This window comes from Boleophthalmus pectinirostris, unplaced genomic scaffold (genome assembly GCF_026225935.1).
Source record: "Boleophthalmus pectinirostris isolate CB_2022bp ecotype Guang Dong unplaced genomic scaffold, ASM2622593v1 HiC_scaffold_22, whole genome shotgun sequence".
In the NCBI taxonomy this organism is placed as follows: domain Eukaryota; kingdom Metazoa; phylum Chordata; class Actinopteri; order Gobiiformes; family Gobiidae; genus Boleophthalmus; species Boleophthalmus pectinirostris.
In genome coordinates, this window is record NW_026571190.1 from 16,281,338 (window position 1) to 16,297,693 (window position 16,356).

The 16,356-nt window shown below is 38.4% G+C and overlaps 1 protein-coding gene across 1 annotated transcript in view; it reads right to left on the reverse strand.

Annotated features, from left to right (window-relative positions):
* Nucleotides 1-16,356, reverse strand: part of LOC129410378 (regulating synaptic membrane exocytosis protein 1-like) — a 36,868-nt gene that overhangs the window by 752 nt on the left and 19,760 nt on the right. The window contains exons 3-4 of the mRNA XM_055158442.1: nucleotides 12,464-12,475; nucleotides 661-950 (exon numbers count right to left, since the gene is read on the reverse strand). Of these exons, the coding sequence (XP_055014417.1) occupies nucleotides 661-950; nucleotides 12,464-12,475 (302 nt within the window). The remainder of the gene's footprint in view (nucleotides 1-660; nucleotides 951-12,463; nucleotides 12,476-16,356) is intronic.

Sequence of the window (16,356 nt, forward strand, 5' to 3'; positions counted from 1 at the left end):
TTACATAAAAACCTTTTTTTTTTTTTTTACATGTTTTTTACATTCAAAAATTGTTGGTTCTTTTAAAAGACAACAAATTAGGTGATGTAACTACCTTGTTGGCAGCTATCTCCAAGCCTTCTTCAGAATCACATTTAGCAGCTGAAATATGTCAGCAGGGTAATTACATCTCCTAAATTATTGTCTCAATAAAGAACCAAAAGTTGCTAAATATGCTAATGCCATAATATATTTGTTTAAACAGTACACTGCCTGTGCTGAATACCTCAAAGGTTATATAGAAGCTGGGGGTGGGACGAGATACGATTTTTACGAGACAAGACACACCACGAGATTGGGTCCATGAGACAAGATGAGATGTGTACATAATTTATAATAAATAGTCAGTGAAATCCATTTTGCAATTTTGGCTTCACTATTTCTATTTATTTTATGTAATATTTAAGCGGTCATTGTAGTACTCCTTTTTGGAACTACAGCTTCTCAAGTTATATAACTCACTAGCTCTTAATTCTTTTTTGTCCAAACCAAAGGTAAATTCAGGGAGGAAAAAAAATTTCACAAGATTATTTTTCTCATGTGTGCACAATCTTGTGGCAATTTTGTCTCACGAGATTTTGTGGTATGAGATCTTGTACCATCCCCAATAGAAGCACTTACTTTTCCCTGGGCGGTTCACTTTGAGAGCGGGACCCTTGCATGCTGTCTGATCCCTTGGCTGTGTTGACACCAGGTGGCAGTGTCCCGTCTGGAGCGCCTGTGTTGGCGTTGATGGGCGGAGCTTGGGACCTGGAGCGGAGCAGCTTCCTGTCCCGCTGTGCCTCACCTCCCAGGGTCGGGTCGTTCAAGGCCCCCAGGCTCCCGGGCCGCACCCCTGTCCCAGAAAACCATTCTCCTGATTTGGTGAGGATTTCCTGCTGTTTACGGCACAGGTTGCATACCCACATCACCTGGCAGAAGGAAAAGCACACATGTAAAATATTGTTAAATAATAATTATGTACAATAATATATAATAAATATATAGCCGCATGCCTGTTACACACACATTCTAAAGCATTATCAAACTTTTCTGATAGGGGGTCTGCTACCTGCCTGTCTTTATAGACATGTTGCTACTTTGCCTGGAATGTTCCACAGTATAGTAAACATATCTATTTAGCTTTTTTCATTTCATTCATGTGTTTTATTGCTAAACAAAAAAAAACCAAAAAAAAAACCATGCATTTTACTGTGAGTCGGGTCTTGTCTCCAGAGAACTGACCTGTAACTGGTGTTCATGGGGATGTATGTTTAATGCCATATTGTGGAACATTCTAATCAAAGCTATAACATTTCCATGGACACAAGCAGGTGCCATACCCTCCACCAGAAAAGTTACATAGTGCACCTTTAAATATAGCAAATCAATGCATACAGTAATGTGCAAAAGTGTAAGGCAGGTTACAATGTCAGCAAAAAGTAGTATTGTACAATAATGCCCAAATAATGCCCATTGATTATTATGCCCACTGACAATTATTAGAATATCCTGAAAATATTCAATAGAGACTTAAAAATTGCCATTTAACACAAAAAACTTCAAAGTCAATACTCTGCCAAATTCTTTTTACTGACAGAGGATTGGCCGTAGATCTCTAAATTAAAAGGGCCCATGCATATTATTGACAATTAGAAATGACCAAATGACACTATAGTCAATACAAATTTTAAATTTAATTAAAACCCTGTAAAACATGTAATCCCTGAATGATATATCTGCATAATACTATACAGTACTTTACTGAGTGGACAATTCAGTTGTGCTCATATTCTCCACTGCACTTCCACCTGTGCCAGTCATCTTTGGGAATCTCCACCAACATCCTGGTATTCCCCCACATGCTTTTCCAGCTTCTGCCTCCAGTAATGAAATATTAACGAGCACTCAGACTGCTGTTTACAATATGTGCACATCTCCATTATCACTGCACCGGGCCTGGCAAAGGCAGCCTCAGCTCACAAGGACGATAGAAACTGTCAAGTCATGTGTGTCCTGTACCAATCCCACAGTGATGTTTTGTTGATGCCTCTCTCAGGTTACATGTAAATAGGAGAGTAATTAAGAAATTTGAAGGAGGGCTACTTTTGAAATCTTTTGTAATGACAATTGTAATATTATAATTCCAGATACATAGACTATTGTTATATAACCCATATTATCAGGTGTACTATCACTCAACTGCAGGTACACTTAATTTGCATATATTAAATTATATATAAAATGAAGCTGTTTTATGTCATAAGGTAAAAAAAAAAAAAAAAAAAAAGAATAAACAATTGAAATACCCTTTAGTTGATATTGTTAATTATTGATTTAATTAAAATGACTTTCTTTTGGCGATATAGTAGCCAATAATATTGTAGTTATTGATTACTTCTTTCCCATAGTGCTCTCTTGCCAGATTTTAGCTCAGCCAACATAACACCAGTACTCACATGCACAGGTAGCCATGGTCATTAAATCTTTTCTCCTCACAGAGTTTCAACTGTTGGCATGATCTGTAATCCAGTGTTTCTCCATATCCAAAAGTAAACGAAGCAACCACACAAACAGAACTAGAACCAGATCACATTGGGGGCAAATAAAAATAGTTCGGCTACTTTTTGATGCCAACGATGGAAATGCAACGAGTGCTGGAGCTAAACCGCGTTAGCATGTAGCACACCGGAGCACATTCATCGCGGCCTGACTCCTAGTTGGCGCACATCCAGCCTAATCTGCGGTAAATCAAATGTCCGCACGGCCCACAGCTGTCGGTCTGCGCCGCTCTCTCTCTCCAGCGGTCTCCGGCTCCTCTGCGCTCGCCTCTGCCTCCACCTCTGCACCTCAGCCCTGGCACCGCAGATTATAATCCGGTACTATAGTAGCGGCCGGTAATCTCTTCAGATCCTCACCATTATTCAACCCCACGTCACATGACAATAATATCTAAACATATAGGCCCAATGGAAGCAGGGCCAACTATGTAGGACATTGTCTTGGAATCACCTTTCTCAATTCACTAGTCTATATTCCTCATAATCCAAGGCCTAGTAGGTTTCTGCTCTGAACAACAAGTAGTAGTACCCTGTAGGATACACAATTGCGGTGCACATAGAGTGTCACTGGCAGCTTCTGTCTGCTGTGACCCTGCAGCTCACTACACAGACACAAGTCCAACTACTAGGCTGATGACAAGTGTAATGAAAGGCTTATAAAATGTAATTTGTGAAATTCAGCAAGAAGCTGCATATATATAGTATATATTTGTAATTCTTTCCTTTAGCTCAATTTAATTGACCACTAATATAATTGTTAGGGAGACTTCTCTTTCGTTTTGACCCTAACCCGCACTGCTTTCACCCAGAGTGCCCTGCAGAACTATACAGGCTTTTTCATAGATGCCGTAGCTCTAATCTATGAAGAATTAATCCTCCAACAGCAGCCTCTTATAGCCTAGTCCAATGCACATCTCTCTGTCCTATCAACACAACAAATCTTATTCTATGGCCTCTTGTCTTTGCTTAGAGTAAAGTCAGTAAACAGAGGGTCAGTGGAATCTTTGCCTGTCCTCAAGGGACCGTGTAGGTAATTATATGTGAATTTGTATTAAATAAATAGATGGCCTATTTCTTCTCATGTGTGACCAGATGTGGTGTGCCGTCCAATCAGATGTCTCGATTTAGGCTGCCCACCTGTCATGTTGAGTTCATGTACGGCTCAGTGCTGCTCAGTCTGTATGTGCATGTGTGATGTGTGATGTGTGATGTGTTAAATGGTTTTAAATAAGCATAATTTATTAAGAGTAGTTTCCCAAGTCACTAACAATTCAAATTTGATCCAAAAGGACTTTTTTATGTATTTCTGTGCAGTAAAAATTGTGTGATTTCAAACAACAAGAAGCCAAACCATAACTGCATTTGAAAACTCATAACTAGTGTCCAATAGGTGCACAGAAAACTTGTGCTTGTACAATAATAAAACACAGAAAATCAAGTTCTTGCAACCACCAAATTCTCACATATCAATATAATAAACATAATATTGGACAATAGGAGGAGGAATAAATGAGATTTGGTTTTCTACTAGCAAGTCAATACTTTTTCCTGCAGCTCAGATAAATTAATGAGGAGGTATTGCGGAGGGCATCTGACACAAAACATATGACAAAGTTAAAATGCAAGGGTTACAAGATGATGACATATAAAACATATCAGACAAGCTAAAATGGTCACTGTACCCTTTTGACAAAACTTTACTTGATTCCCAAACTATATTCTTTCTTAAGTTACTGTTATATCTATATCTCTCTGCATATTTTCAGTAAATGATCCCACTTGTGCTGTGAGTGCATGTGTTTGTGGTAAACTGTGTGCTGGAACACTGAGGTGTGGGCGAGTGGATGTGGGCGAGATGCATGAGGGGGAGACAGGAGAATAAGCAATGTCATCTCCGTCATGAAACAATGTCAACCTCCTCCTGCCCAAAAGATGGAGTGAGCGTCACCACAGCAACCGCATCAGTGTGAGAGAGGGTACCAAGCCTGTGAGTGAGGACAATGGAGCTGGGAAGTTCACTGTACTGGGTTAGGTAGAATTATTGAGCTTGTTTGAGATAAGAGACAGAAAACGTGTGATTGAGGCTGACAGATATAGTGGTATCAAGTTTCACATTTGTGTATTTTCTTTTTGGTCATGTAATTATTATCAAAATAAAGACTGTTACATTCAAAAATGTGTAGAATGTATTTTATTTTAGGATAATATAGGATTTAAAGTGTAATACTGTATTATCAATGCTGCTGTTGGGAATTGCACAAAATGTAATATTATGCTGTCTTCTGATTTATGTTATGTTGTTTCCTCACCATAAATATACCCAGAGTTGTGTTTTGTTTCATTCACACATGTTTAACACACCAGCCGTGCATATTTAGGCTGATTCTCTCAGCTTGTAATGTTGTGTGGTAATACAGGAAGCGCTACAGTTTTTAATCTCCAAACACTTTCATTTGGATAATTTCATCCAAGTAAACAAAAGGTAAAAGGTGAAAACTATGGCTTCATGACATCACAAGGTGGAACAGAGAATTTCGAGCTTTGGAAATGTAGATACACTATAATATAGGATTACTCAAACCTATGTAAATTTTGTGTAATATAGAAAAGAGTCCTAGTACATAATATCTGACAATAGATAAATTGCTAAGATTCAGTTTTTTATTGAGGTATCAGACCACTCATTTGGTTCCTATGCCATCTGGTTTATCTGATATACATGGCTGCACTGACAAAATGAAGAGACACTGGTACCTGCACCACTAAACTGTCATATTAATACAGTCTAAAAATAGTGAAGAGCTCCACTGCAATTTCAAACAGCAATTGTGCACACTGAATTTCCCTTAAATGGTGCAAACATGAGGCCATAGCGGTGTCGGCGGCAAGGGGGGGCATTTGAGGGCCCCCCCCTAGCGGCCATTGGTGCCCCACCCCCCAGCACAGGCCGTTATTATTACTATTTTAAAATCATTTTAATTGGCGCATTTCACTTCAGGCTGAGGGCACAAACTTTACTGTGACATCAATGATATCACAGTCTCTGTTTATTTAGTGTAGTGTGATTGGACAACTGTCCTGTCACTCACATCAACCTGCTGCTTCAACTCGTAGCAGGTTCACGATTAGCGGCAGCTGCTACTTTAGCCTAAAGCTCCACACAGGAAATGGCGAGAACAGAGTCAAAGACACAGTGACAGACCCGCCGCCGGGACCCGGGACAGTCGCTGCCGCTGCCGGAGCCGGGACATTCTTTGCGGGGACACGGGACAGTCGCCGCGCAGACTCGGGACAATCGTCGCTGGGACCCGGGGCAGTAGCTGCCGCCGCCGGGGCCAGGACAGTTGCTGCTCTATCCGCCTTTACCTGCTCGTTTCTGGGTGTAAAAGTTTGACCTGAGCATAGCGGCAGAGGCATAATTCTTACACCACCGTAAATATGGACTGACGTAACTTTCAGATTTAAGTGGGAAGTGGGCTCGTGCACTCGGCTCCCGGACCTTGCGTCACGGACCAGACTGGACCAGGATTTGGACCAGTTTCATCTCTTCATATTGGACAATAGACTTTTGGAAAAAGAACCAATGGGACAGCGAATAGAGGAAACATTCTGCTTCAGTCTCTGGAGAAGGTAAGAGGCTGGTTTTCATTAGTTTGCGGCAAATCTGAACTTGGAGCCTCACAGGTAAAGAGTGTTATAGTGTTAATAGTTAATAGTGCGTAAATGAGCTGGTGGGTGTGATGGAGCTGCTCTGGTTGTTCTGTCGTGTGCTGTAGGAGCGGCATCTTGTGTTCATGTTGTGATCGTAGTCTGTTATTGTAGTTTTGCTGACGTTGTTGGGTCTGGGTGTGAGCGGCCTGTTACGTTGTGTTGTTGCATAAAGTTTGCGCTTGGTTGTTCATTGTGCTCTGATGATATTGTTCAGCCAATACTAACCAAAATGTCTGTTTCTGGTATTTGTTATAATACTACAGCCTATATATAATACATATATCATTCATTATATATATTTATAATTTTGCCCTTGGTGCCCCTCCCAAAAATTATACCATCAGCCGCCACCGGGTCCTGGTTTAGTCCTGGTTTAGTCCTGGTTTAGTCCTGGTTTAGTCCTGGTTTAGTCCCGGTCCCTCAAGTCTCAGGTCTCTATAGGACAGGACAGGACTGGACGGCGACTCGCGTACCACGCTCACTACAGCCCTGGTGCTGTCCGATGCGTGGCTATTTCTAGTTCAGAGGTGTTTTTGGCGAGAGGCTGTTGTTTAATGTTTACAACCAGTGGCAGGCCTTATTGTTTTTTAATAAACCTCAACCTTTTATTATTGTCGTGTGTGCGTATCGTCTACCACACAGCCTCAACAACTATTGCAGCTAATAATAATAATTTTAATATAATAATTATAATAATAATAACACATAATTAGTCTAATTCTGTTAAAGAAAAACGTGTTTGATAGCATGTCTGCTGTGTATGACTCCACCGCGTTAAAATATTTCTCAAATGGCAGTGCCCCCCCTGCTGGTGACCCATGCCCCTCCAGTAGATGTGCTCTGACGCCGACTCTGGGCCATAGCTAACCACTGAGCGACCCTTCCCCCTTTACTTTAACACACACATTTACTGTACAGCCTATTGGACAGAATGACATACGGTGCAGCTATGGGTGTAAACTGCCACCGCTGATGGAAATCCTGAGGAGGGGGAATGGACAGCCACAAAACACATAATACTTCATTTACTCCAATAAGGCCCCAGATCAACCGCAGCTGCCAGCCAGGCCAGTGCATTCAGGACCAAGGAGTATAGGATAAGGGAACAGGAAATCTAAAGGTAATAGTATATAAGGGCCCATATTACGTTATTTTCTGATCTATGTTATAATGTTGCTTGCTCATCACAAACATAACTGGAGTTGCGTTTTGTTTCCTTCATTAGTTTAACATATAAACCCTGCAAATTAAACTTTGTTGTTCTCTCAAACAGAAAACACTCACTTCCACCTTGTGATGTCATGTGGTAATACAGGAAGTGCTTGACTGTGTTTTTAAACACCATACACATTCATTAGAATCATTTGGATGATTTCAGCCCTGGAATTTCCAATCTCCACTGAACTAAAGGTAAAAGGTAGCTCTTAACTTGAAAACAACCACTATATGACATCATAATGTGGAACGAGGCATTTTGAGCTTTGAAGACAAATTAATAATAAAAGGTTAGTCGAACATATGTGAATGAAACAAAACAAAACTCCGGGTATGTTTTTGATGAGGTAACATGTCTTAAAGCTCACAAGAATTCATTTTGTGAAATATTCAAATCTAAATTTGAAGACATTTTTTTGCATTCATGTATACAGCGAGTCATTATAAAGATCCACTATTTTCTTCTTTTTTTTTTTTTTTTTTTTTTTTTTTTTTGGAGGAGAGACCAGCACCATCTATATCACTGTGGAGATGTTACTGATGTGCCTTGAATGTATCTATCACGAAGGAGACAAGCAAGTGACACCACCAGGCCAGATTGCAGGTCAGATCTGTGGAGCAAGAATGCATTTTTTTAAAGGTATTTCTATACACAAAACTGCTGACTGAATAAAAGCAATATGGAGCAGTTTAATATTGTTACTGTGGAACATTCCAGGATAGCAGTCATCTACCCACAGTGACCATGGAGACAAACAAGCAGCAGTGGCAAACCCTTCACCAGCAAAGTTATACATAGCTCACCTTTATGTTAGCCTGAAGTCAGTTGCCTTGATTTGAATAGATATATGTAGATATGTTTTCTTGCTGGTATTGTCCATAAGGAATCTTCAATAATTATCACCATAATTATTGTTCACATTAGACGTGGTTTGATACAGGTTTGAACACTGAAATATATTGGTTAGGTCCTGTAATATTGCTAGTATGTTCCAGGTTTGGTTCCAAAGTTCTCATCATAACATTCTATAGACCAATATTATTTAATACAGATGGAGGCAGCTAAATGACTATTGTTAGAATGCATTTTGTTATTATAGTGAGTTCTTGGGTCTAGTCATTAATAGAAATGATCAAGTTCGACATTAGTGAATTTACCTTTTAGATATTTCATGACTAAGTACAATGTAAACAATACAGAAAAGTGTCTCTTGTGTGTCCCCTGATCTGAGAAACTGAACTCCAATTCACGATGACAAAAGTCAGACTGTTGCAACTTAACCCATATACCATCTTTTTAATGATCATGTAATAAACTGCTTACACACAATTATTGTATTTGGTGTAAGCAGGTTTTGCATCAACTAAGAACCAATTACAAAATCATTAATGTGTTGTATTGACACTAACCAATTTCAATGCACATGATATTGCATTACATATACTTACATGTACTGATATCAATGCATCAACTGTTTAGTGTAATGTTATGATAATCCAGCAACTGTACAGAATTTAGATATACACAGCCATTGGATAACATTAAAGCCTACCCCAATTGAAAGATTAATCACAGAACAAACTACTGCCTGTTTCCAACCAGCAACAACCTATTATTAGGAAAAAAAATACAACAGGCTTTATACTGATTGTCAAGACTTCAGTGGCTGGTGTAAAGCTATTGTTTAGTACTTGTCCAGATTGTGTGTAAAACGGCATGCTGGTGGAGAATGGAAGGACTCAAGGAGGACAGGATAGAGGGAAGAAGAGATGGAGATAGATAGATAGATAGAACGAACATAGGCTATAGAATATATAGTGTCCTCCCATCCACTGAAAACTGCTCTGTCAGCTGTATGCAGTAAACATGTGGCTCTATCAGTAAGTATCATCATCCATCTATTTTTACACAAGCTTTTATGCTGTGAATCTATTTGGCTCAACACCAGACCAAAATGCAAGTAGCCTATATCTGAAAGAATATTGGACAGATAGTACATGCTTATGTCAGTTGCAATTCATTTTGTATACATTTTGTGTATTTTTAACATTATTCGAACTATTTCCTTTATTCTAGTTTGATTGGTGATATTTAAATATATTTTGAATAGTTATTTATCTTAACTGTATTCTAGTCTATATATGTTCTATAATAATTTAAAGGTCCTCTTACACAGAATAGTAATAGTATTAGTAGAGGCAATTTCAGGGCTGAAATGATCTAAATGATTCTACTGAATGTGTATGGGGAGTATTTTATGTCTGAAAAAAGAACACAACTTAAACATGCAGGGTTTGTGTGTTAAGCATTTTTGAATGAAGCATAACACAACTCCAGGTATGTTTTTGATGAGGAAACAACATTATAAATAGATCAGAAAATAGCCTAATTTGGTCCTTTTAATTTGAAGACACACTATGCATGTGGGACATCTGTTAAAGGCTTTTTCTCTAGTATGTAACATAAGCTATTCAGTTTCATTAAAAGGCACATTTTAGTGGCCAGGTCTGGTAATTTTGTCATCAGTAGCTCGTTCTCCACTGGGAGGCAGCAGTCCCTTCACAAAGCAGTGGGAGACTCAGTGTTCCTGGTTTGTTCTGTTTTTAGAGCCATCTGGAGTTCACATTTACCACACACACTGAATGCAGCACCAACATCACAGACTGGTGTTCTGGGGTTAGGAAAACATTAGCTTCAAACACATGTCCTTCTCAACATACAAGACTGATTTCTCTCCAGCCAAACTGTTAGCAACACTTGGATTAGTCCTAAAATGGCTGGCTCAATTTTTTTCAAAATTCATATGTATAAAACTCAACTAATGTGCAGCAGACATGGTCAAATCTAAAGTCTCTTTATATGTAATGGTTTCAAATTTTTGTATAATTGTTTAGCATAACAAAGTATCAGAAGTGTACATTCTGTGAATCTTCTGTCTTTACCATATCTATTGAAAATTATCTGTTATTTCACATGTCTATGATAGTTGACATGACATTTTGATTTGTTAAAGATAACATGAATAATGAAAAGCAATCCATCACAATACAATTTAGCAGGCTATATCAGGATTTGACAATTCTTAATACATAATCCAGAAGTGATTTCAACATATTAAACACAATTTGTCCATATCATGCCATCAGCAATAAACATACTCCTCAATAAATAATACAACATTGCTATTACAACAAGAGGTTATTTCAGGAACAAGGTGGAACATATAATTTTGCCCCTCCCTTCTCCATATGGTAAGGCTGGACTGCTGTCACACTCACTGGTGAAGCATTCAGATTTGAAATGTATTCTTAAAAATGCTCTCTTTAAATAATTTGATACCCATTATAGTCCTTCGCCTATAGCCACATAGGGAGAGGGGTAGTGAGTGGGTGGGATAGGGGGTCCAACAGCCTGTTTACAGTAATATGTGACTCATGCTGACTCTGCCTGGTGTTGACTTTGGGGCTATGTGTTCATTGTCAGAAGCACAGCGCTGGCATCATTTACTGTTACAATATATGCAAAGTTTAGTTATCTTTCTGTGCTTTTCTGTCAATGGACACATAAGCCAGAGTTTAAAGTGAGGAGACAAAAAATCATGTTAAATTAGTGACCCATGCAACAACCACCATCATCAGCAGTAAGCCTTACCCTGTCGTTCACTATGAGACACTTTGCAAAGGAGGAGACAGACATTGGACACAGGGTTAGTCAAGAGGATCACGCTATAGAGAACTAGCACACACCTCTTTGAAGGAGATGCTATGGTTTCAACAAATATGGAAAATGTATAATTGTAGGGTAAAAATACATTCAAATAAAAATGAAAAACAGGTCAAGCTTATTTGTAATTATATGTGAAACAAAAAATGCCTACTGTATCCCATGAACAAAAATGAAATTGTACTGTATTGTATGTATGATTTTTTCCCCTCCATACAATATATTGTAAAAACAGCTATAGGTGAAATAAAATCAGATTGAATGATATTGCCAGTGGAGCTTAACAGTCAACAGAACCCAATGATGCTTTTTTTTCTTTTAATGTTCTCAAAAAATTAATATATTAGCTTTGTGGTAACTAATGTCCATGACACAATTATTTTTAGTTCAAAAGACATATTAAAGATTAAATTTGCCTAAGTGCCATACTAACTTTGAAGTTTAAAAAGTTACAGAAACACATTATTAATCAAATGATGTGTAGTTCATTATTGTTTAGAATTATTGTTTAATTATTGTTCAGAACATCTATGGGGAAAAATGAATGGGAAATTTTCTTCCAGTACTTCATGGTGGGTGTCTGCTGTTAATCTCCATACATTTTTCATTTGCGTCATGTTGGATGAGAATCACGAGGAACCAAAGACCAGTCAGAGACGTTGTTTGGTGAAAATCATGTGGAAACAACTGCCTGTGATACTAGACAATTGTTTCTCTGTTATGGTTCAACAAGAGTGAGACAAGGGACAAAGTTCATTCTGAAACACTTATGGTTCAAAATGGAATGATGGTTAGATAACACAGTTCATGTTTTAGTGCTGGTAACCACGGGATACCAATCGAAGACACATAAATAGACTTCACATTCACATTGACATTTTTTTCTATTTGTAGATCAAGTGGCCTCTCCTAAAAAGGGGCGTGTCTTTCTTTCTCTATACTCTCAAGACACTGTGCCTGAGACAATCCCATGCACCTCAGAAAACCAAAGCTCTTAACAAGCGCTGTATAAACTACTCTCCATTCAGACTGATCTATACACACTGGCTCTGCTCCAGTCACACTCTCTCGTCTTCACTTCTCATGACATGACACATTTGAACAGGGTCAAAAATACACTGTAGAAGCCAGAGGACCAAAAACCTCTGCTCCCATTTGGAATGCAGCCAGTGTTGTTATAGTTAGCGGACAAGGCACAGCACGTCACAGAAGAAAACACAAAAAAGATGCTAACCACTTTGTCCTCCTTTGTGGCATGCAGTCCAGGTAGCAGTTAGAGAAGTGAGGAAGAGGAGGAGCAGGAGAGGAAGGCATGTGAACCAAAGAGAGGTGCAAATGCAGGGAGGATGGACAAACAGGTGAAAAGAAAAAGAAAAAAGAGGTGCAAACAGTTGGTTAATTACATTGTGCAGACTTGAACAGACTTTTAATTAGTGTTAAAGCAGAGTGGATAGCAGCAGGGTGCAGCGACATGCATGACCCAGTAATGACATCAGTGTGACATCATCAGGGGTGTCAAGGTGCAACAATTTCAATATAGATTTTTAAAAAACAAGCACATATAATATATAAACTTAAAGCATTAAACATAAAATATTATGCAAATTTGATTCTGGTGAGCTTTAAGCCATGTTAGAATGTTGTTACCTCATCAAAAACATACCTGGAGTTGTGTTTTGTTTCATTCACACATATTTGACCTTTGACCAGTGTTATAAACTTGGACTGATATTTCTTAGTCTGTCTACATCTGAAAAGCTCCAAATCCTGTGTTCCACCTTGTGATGTCTTGTAGATGTCAAGTTAACAGCTCCTTTACCTTTAGTTTAGTAGAGATTAGCATTTCCAAGGCTGAAATTATCCAAATGATTCTAGTGAAGGTGTATGTAATTTAAAAACAGTGAATCACTTCCTGTATTACCACATGACATCACAAGGTGGAACAGAGTGTTTCCTGTTTGAGAGAAGAACTCAGCCTAAATATGCAGGATTTGTGTGTTAAACATGTGTGAATGAAACAAAACACAACCCCAGAGATGTTTGTGATGAGGAAACAACAATATAGCATGATATGGGCTCTTTAAATAATGTAAGAAAACATTTGGTGCAGTTTTGACCATTCCAGTTCACACTAGTCTAATATCATGTAAGATGCACCTTTTCACCTATATTCTAATTTTCTGAGTGTGATCTACATCAAATAAGGCCAACATATACTTTTAGTTGTGCAGTTTGGATACAATGCGTAGATATTCTAGAACCTCATTTCCTACATAGCCTTGTGTTGGAGACGTGTGGAGACACCTTTTTAAATATTCCATCCAGTCCTTGTATTTGCAGAGGTCGCTGGTGCTAGGCTAGTGCATATCAATGGCCATAGTTAGCCTGCCACTAAAAACCCACTCCACAAAGCGACCAAAGCAAATCTATTGTTACGCCAGACTATTGATGTAAATGTCTGTGTTGATAAAATAATGTTTGAAATAAATCTAACCTTGCGTTGCATGAATCTTCACATGTTGAGGGACTATTTTTTCATATATCAGTCCACCGCTGCCAAGCTTTCTATCAGGAAGTACAACTCGCTGCTGCTCAGACATAAATCCTTCAAATGCAAGGTTGGTTTTACTTCTAAAATGATTCTGATTGACATTCAGTCTGGCATTATAATTGTTTTGCCTTGGGTGCTTTGTGGATTGGGTAAGATTGTTTTTAGTGGCAGGCTAACTAAGGCCATTGACATGCACTAGCCTAGCACCAGCGACCTCTGCAAATGCAAAGACTGGAGGGAATATTTAAAAAAGTGTCTTCACACGTCTCAACACTCTGGCTATCTAGGAAATGAGGTCCTATGTCCAAAATTCCAAACTGTTCCTTCAATGAGACTCGTCACAAAATAAATGAAGAGTAAAGTCATAGCCTATAACAACAGCCTAAGTATGCATGCCCACCAAAACAGAACATAAAATAATAAAAAAATATATACAAACATGCAAAGGAGTGAAACATGCATGAGAAGCTAAAGCATTTATGATGATCTGAGGTAATCTTTTGTAATGGTTGTTATGGACTATTCAAAGGACTTTTCAAATAATAAAGGGAATTTGTTTTGCCAATGTGCAGATCATTTTTAAAAGCAGCTCTTTATAGGGTAAAAATGAAACTGACCTATTAACCAGTTAACCAAAAACCAGGAAGTAAGGCTGGTACACTATAAGAATTGTAGTTGTTGTTAACATTACCGTGACGACCACTTCACCCTAGTGGCTGAAAGTTCTGTAAAGAGATTAATAACTTATGAATAATTAGGATGCAGTAAATATGTTTGGAAAGTACGGACTAAGTCACGAAGTGAGGACTTAGTCAGGACCACTACAAACCATTTAAAATGAAGGATAGATGTTTGTCTGTTTAATTCATAAGAGGCACTAATTATCTGGTGTTTTGTCCTGGTCTGTGAGCTGTGCCTACATTTGGTCACAGTTTGAGCTGAGAATGATCTGAAGGCGGAGCATTCTGAACAGATTGGGCAGCAGCAGGCCGTGGTGGAGGTTAGCGTCAGGTATGAGAGAGAGAGAGGCTGGAGAGGAGCCCAGAGAGAGGCAGGCCTAAAATAACACAACACACGGGCTTTATGGACACCTGCCACAGATTGGAACAGAGCTGCCAGGGGGCTAAAATATACTTCTGTACTGAAGAGATGACGGGTTAGCTCAAAAGTTTGTTATTGTTGGGAATAGTTGTTTCTTCAAAGATGATATATATATATATATATATATATATATATATATATATATATATATATATATATATATATATATATATATATATATAATAGGGCTGGGCAAAAATAACAATTTTTTATTGCGATTAATTGCATGAGTTCGAGCAATTAATGGCGATTAATCGCATGTTATACGCAAAACCAATTAATGAATTAAAAAGTAGACTTTTATTGGAAATGTAAATGAAAGAGCCATACATTTGTTGTGCAAACAGCATTTCTTTCACAGGGGAACCTCAGAGCCTTCAAGGTGTTCAGGGAAGGCTCAAGAAAAAATATTGAATGGACGTTTGTACTACTAATATATTTATTGAATATTTTTTATGCTGTGAGTAATGAACACTACACTAGTAATAATTTCTAGATCAGTGTTATAAACTTGGACTGATATTTCTTAGGAAACAAAGAGTTAATATAATGGAATGGAAATGGACCAATCACATTTTTTCTTCCAATGGTATCTGGGTCAATCAATTACTACAGCACTGAACTAAAGAAATAAGCTCAGCTCAGAGCGCACGGCTGGTCCGGCCAGAGCCGGTGCCCGGGGCTGAACAAACGACTGAACCCGCGGCTGAGTCCGCGGCCGGAGCCGGAGCCCGCGGCCAAACTCGCGGCTCGCGGAGGCTCTGGCACGTTGAGTGAAAAAAGTGTAAAGAAAAGACGTCAAAACTTAAAGAAACGCTCGCGGTGGACTTTTTCCAAAATAAAAGCCAGTGAGAAACAGACGTTTACAATAAAATAAATAAATAAATAATAAAAACTGCGTTAACGGCGTTAAAATAATTGTCATCGTTAATGACTTAATTAGTTAACGCAAAGTTAACGCGTTAACGTGCCCAGCCCTAATATATAATAAGAAGCATGTCAATTGTAATTGGAGCCTGTTCTGTAGACCCTTGGGTTACACTTCATTTTATAACAGCTAGCTTCACTTTAACTGGTCTTTATAAAACATAAAAAAAGTAAGTAGTTATAAAGCCAGTTTAATCAAAACTTGGGAAAGATAGATAATATCAAAAGCTATTTTGGCTTTATAAAACAATAGAAATAAATAATTGATATTGTTTTGAATTAACACATTTGAATTGAAACAGGTAATTGGAGACAATCCTGGGGACTAGCAGAATTAATGGAGTACCTTCTAATTAGAGTAAGGATTAACTGTAACTGTAGGTATGAATAAAATCCTGTCACTCCAATGACTCATCCTTCATTAACATTAGGGTGAAACATTGGCACCCACGGACCCCAAAGAGCCAGCGTGGTGGACAGAAGAACCTACGTTTTCCTTCCTGTTGTGCATCTTTAATGACTATACACAATACTTTCACAATTACAAT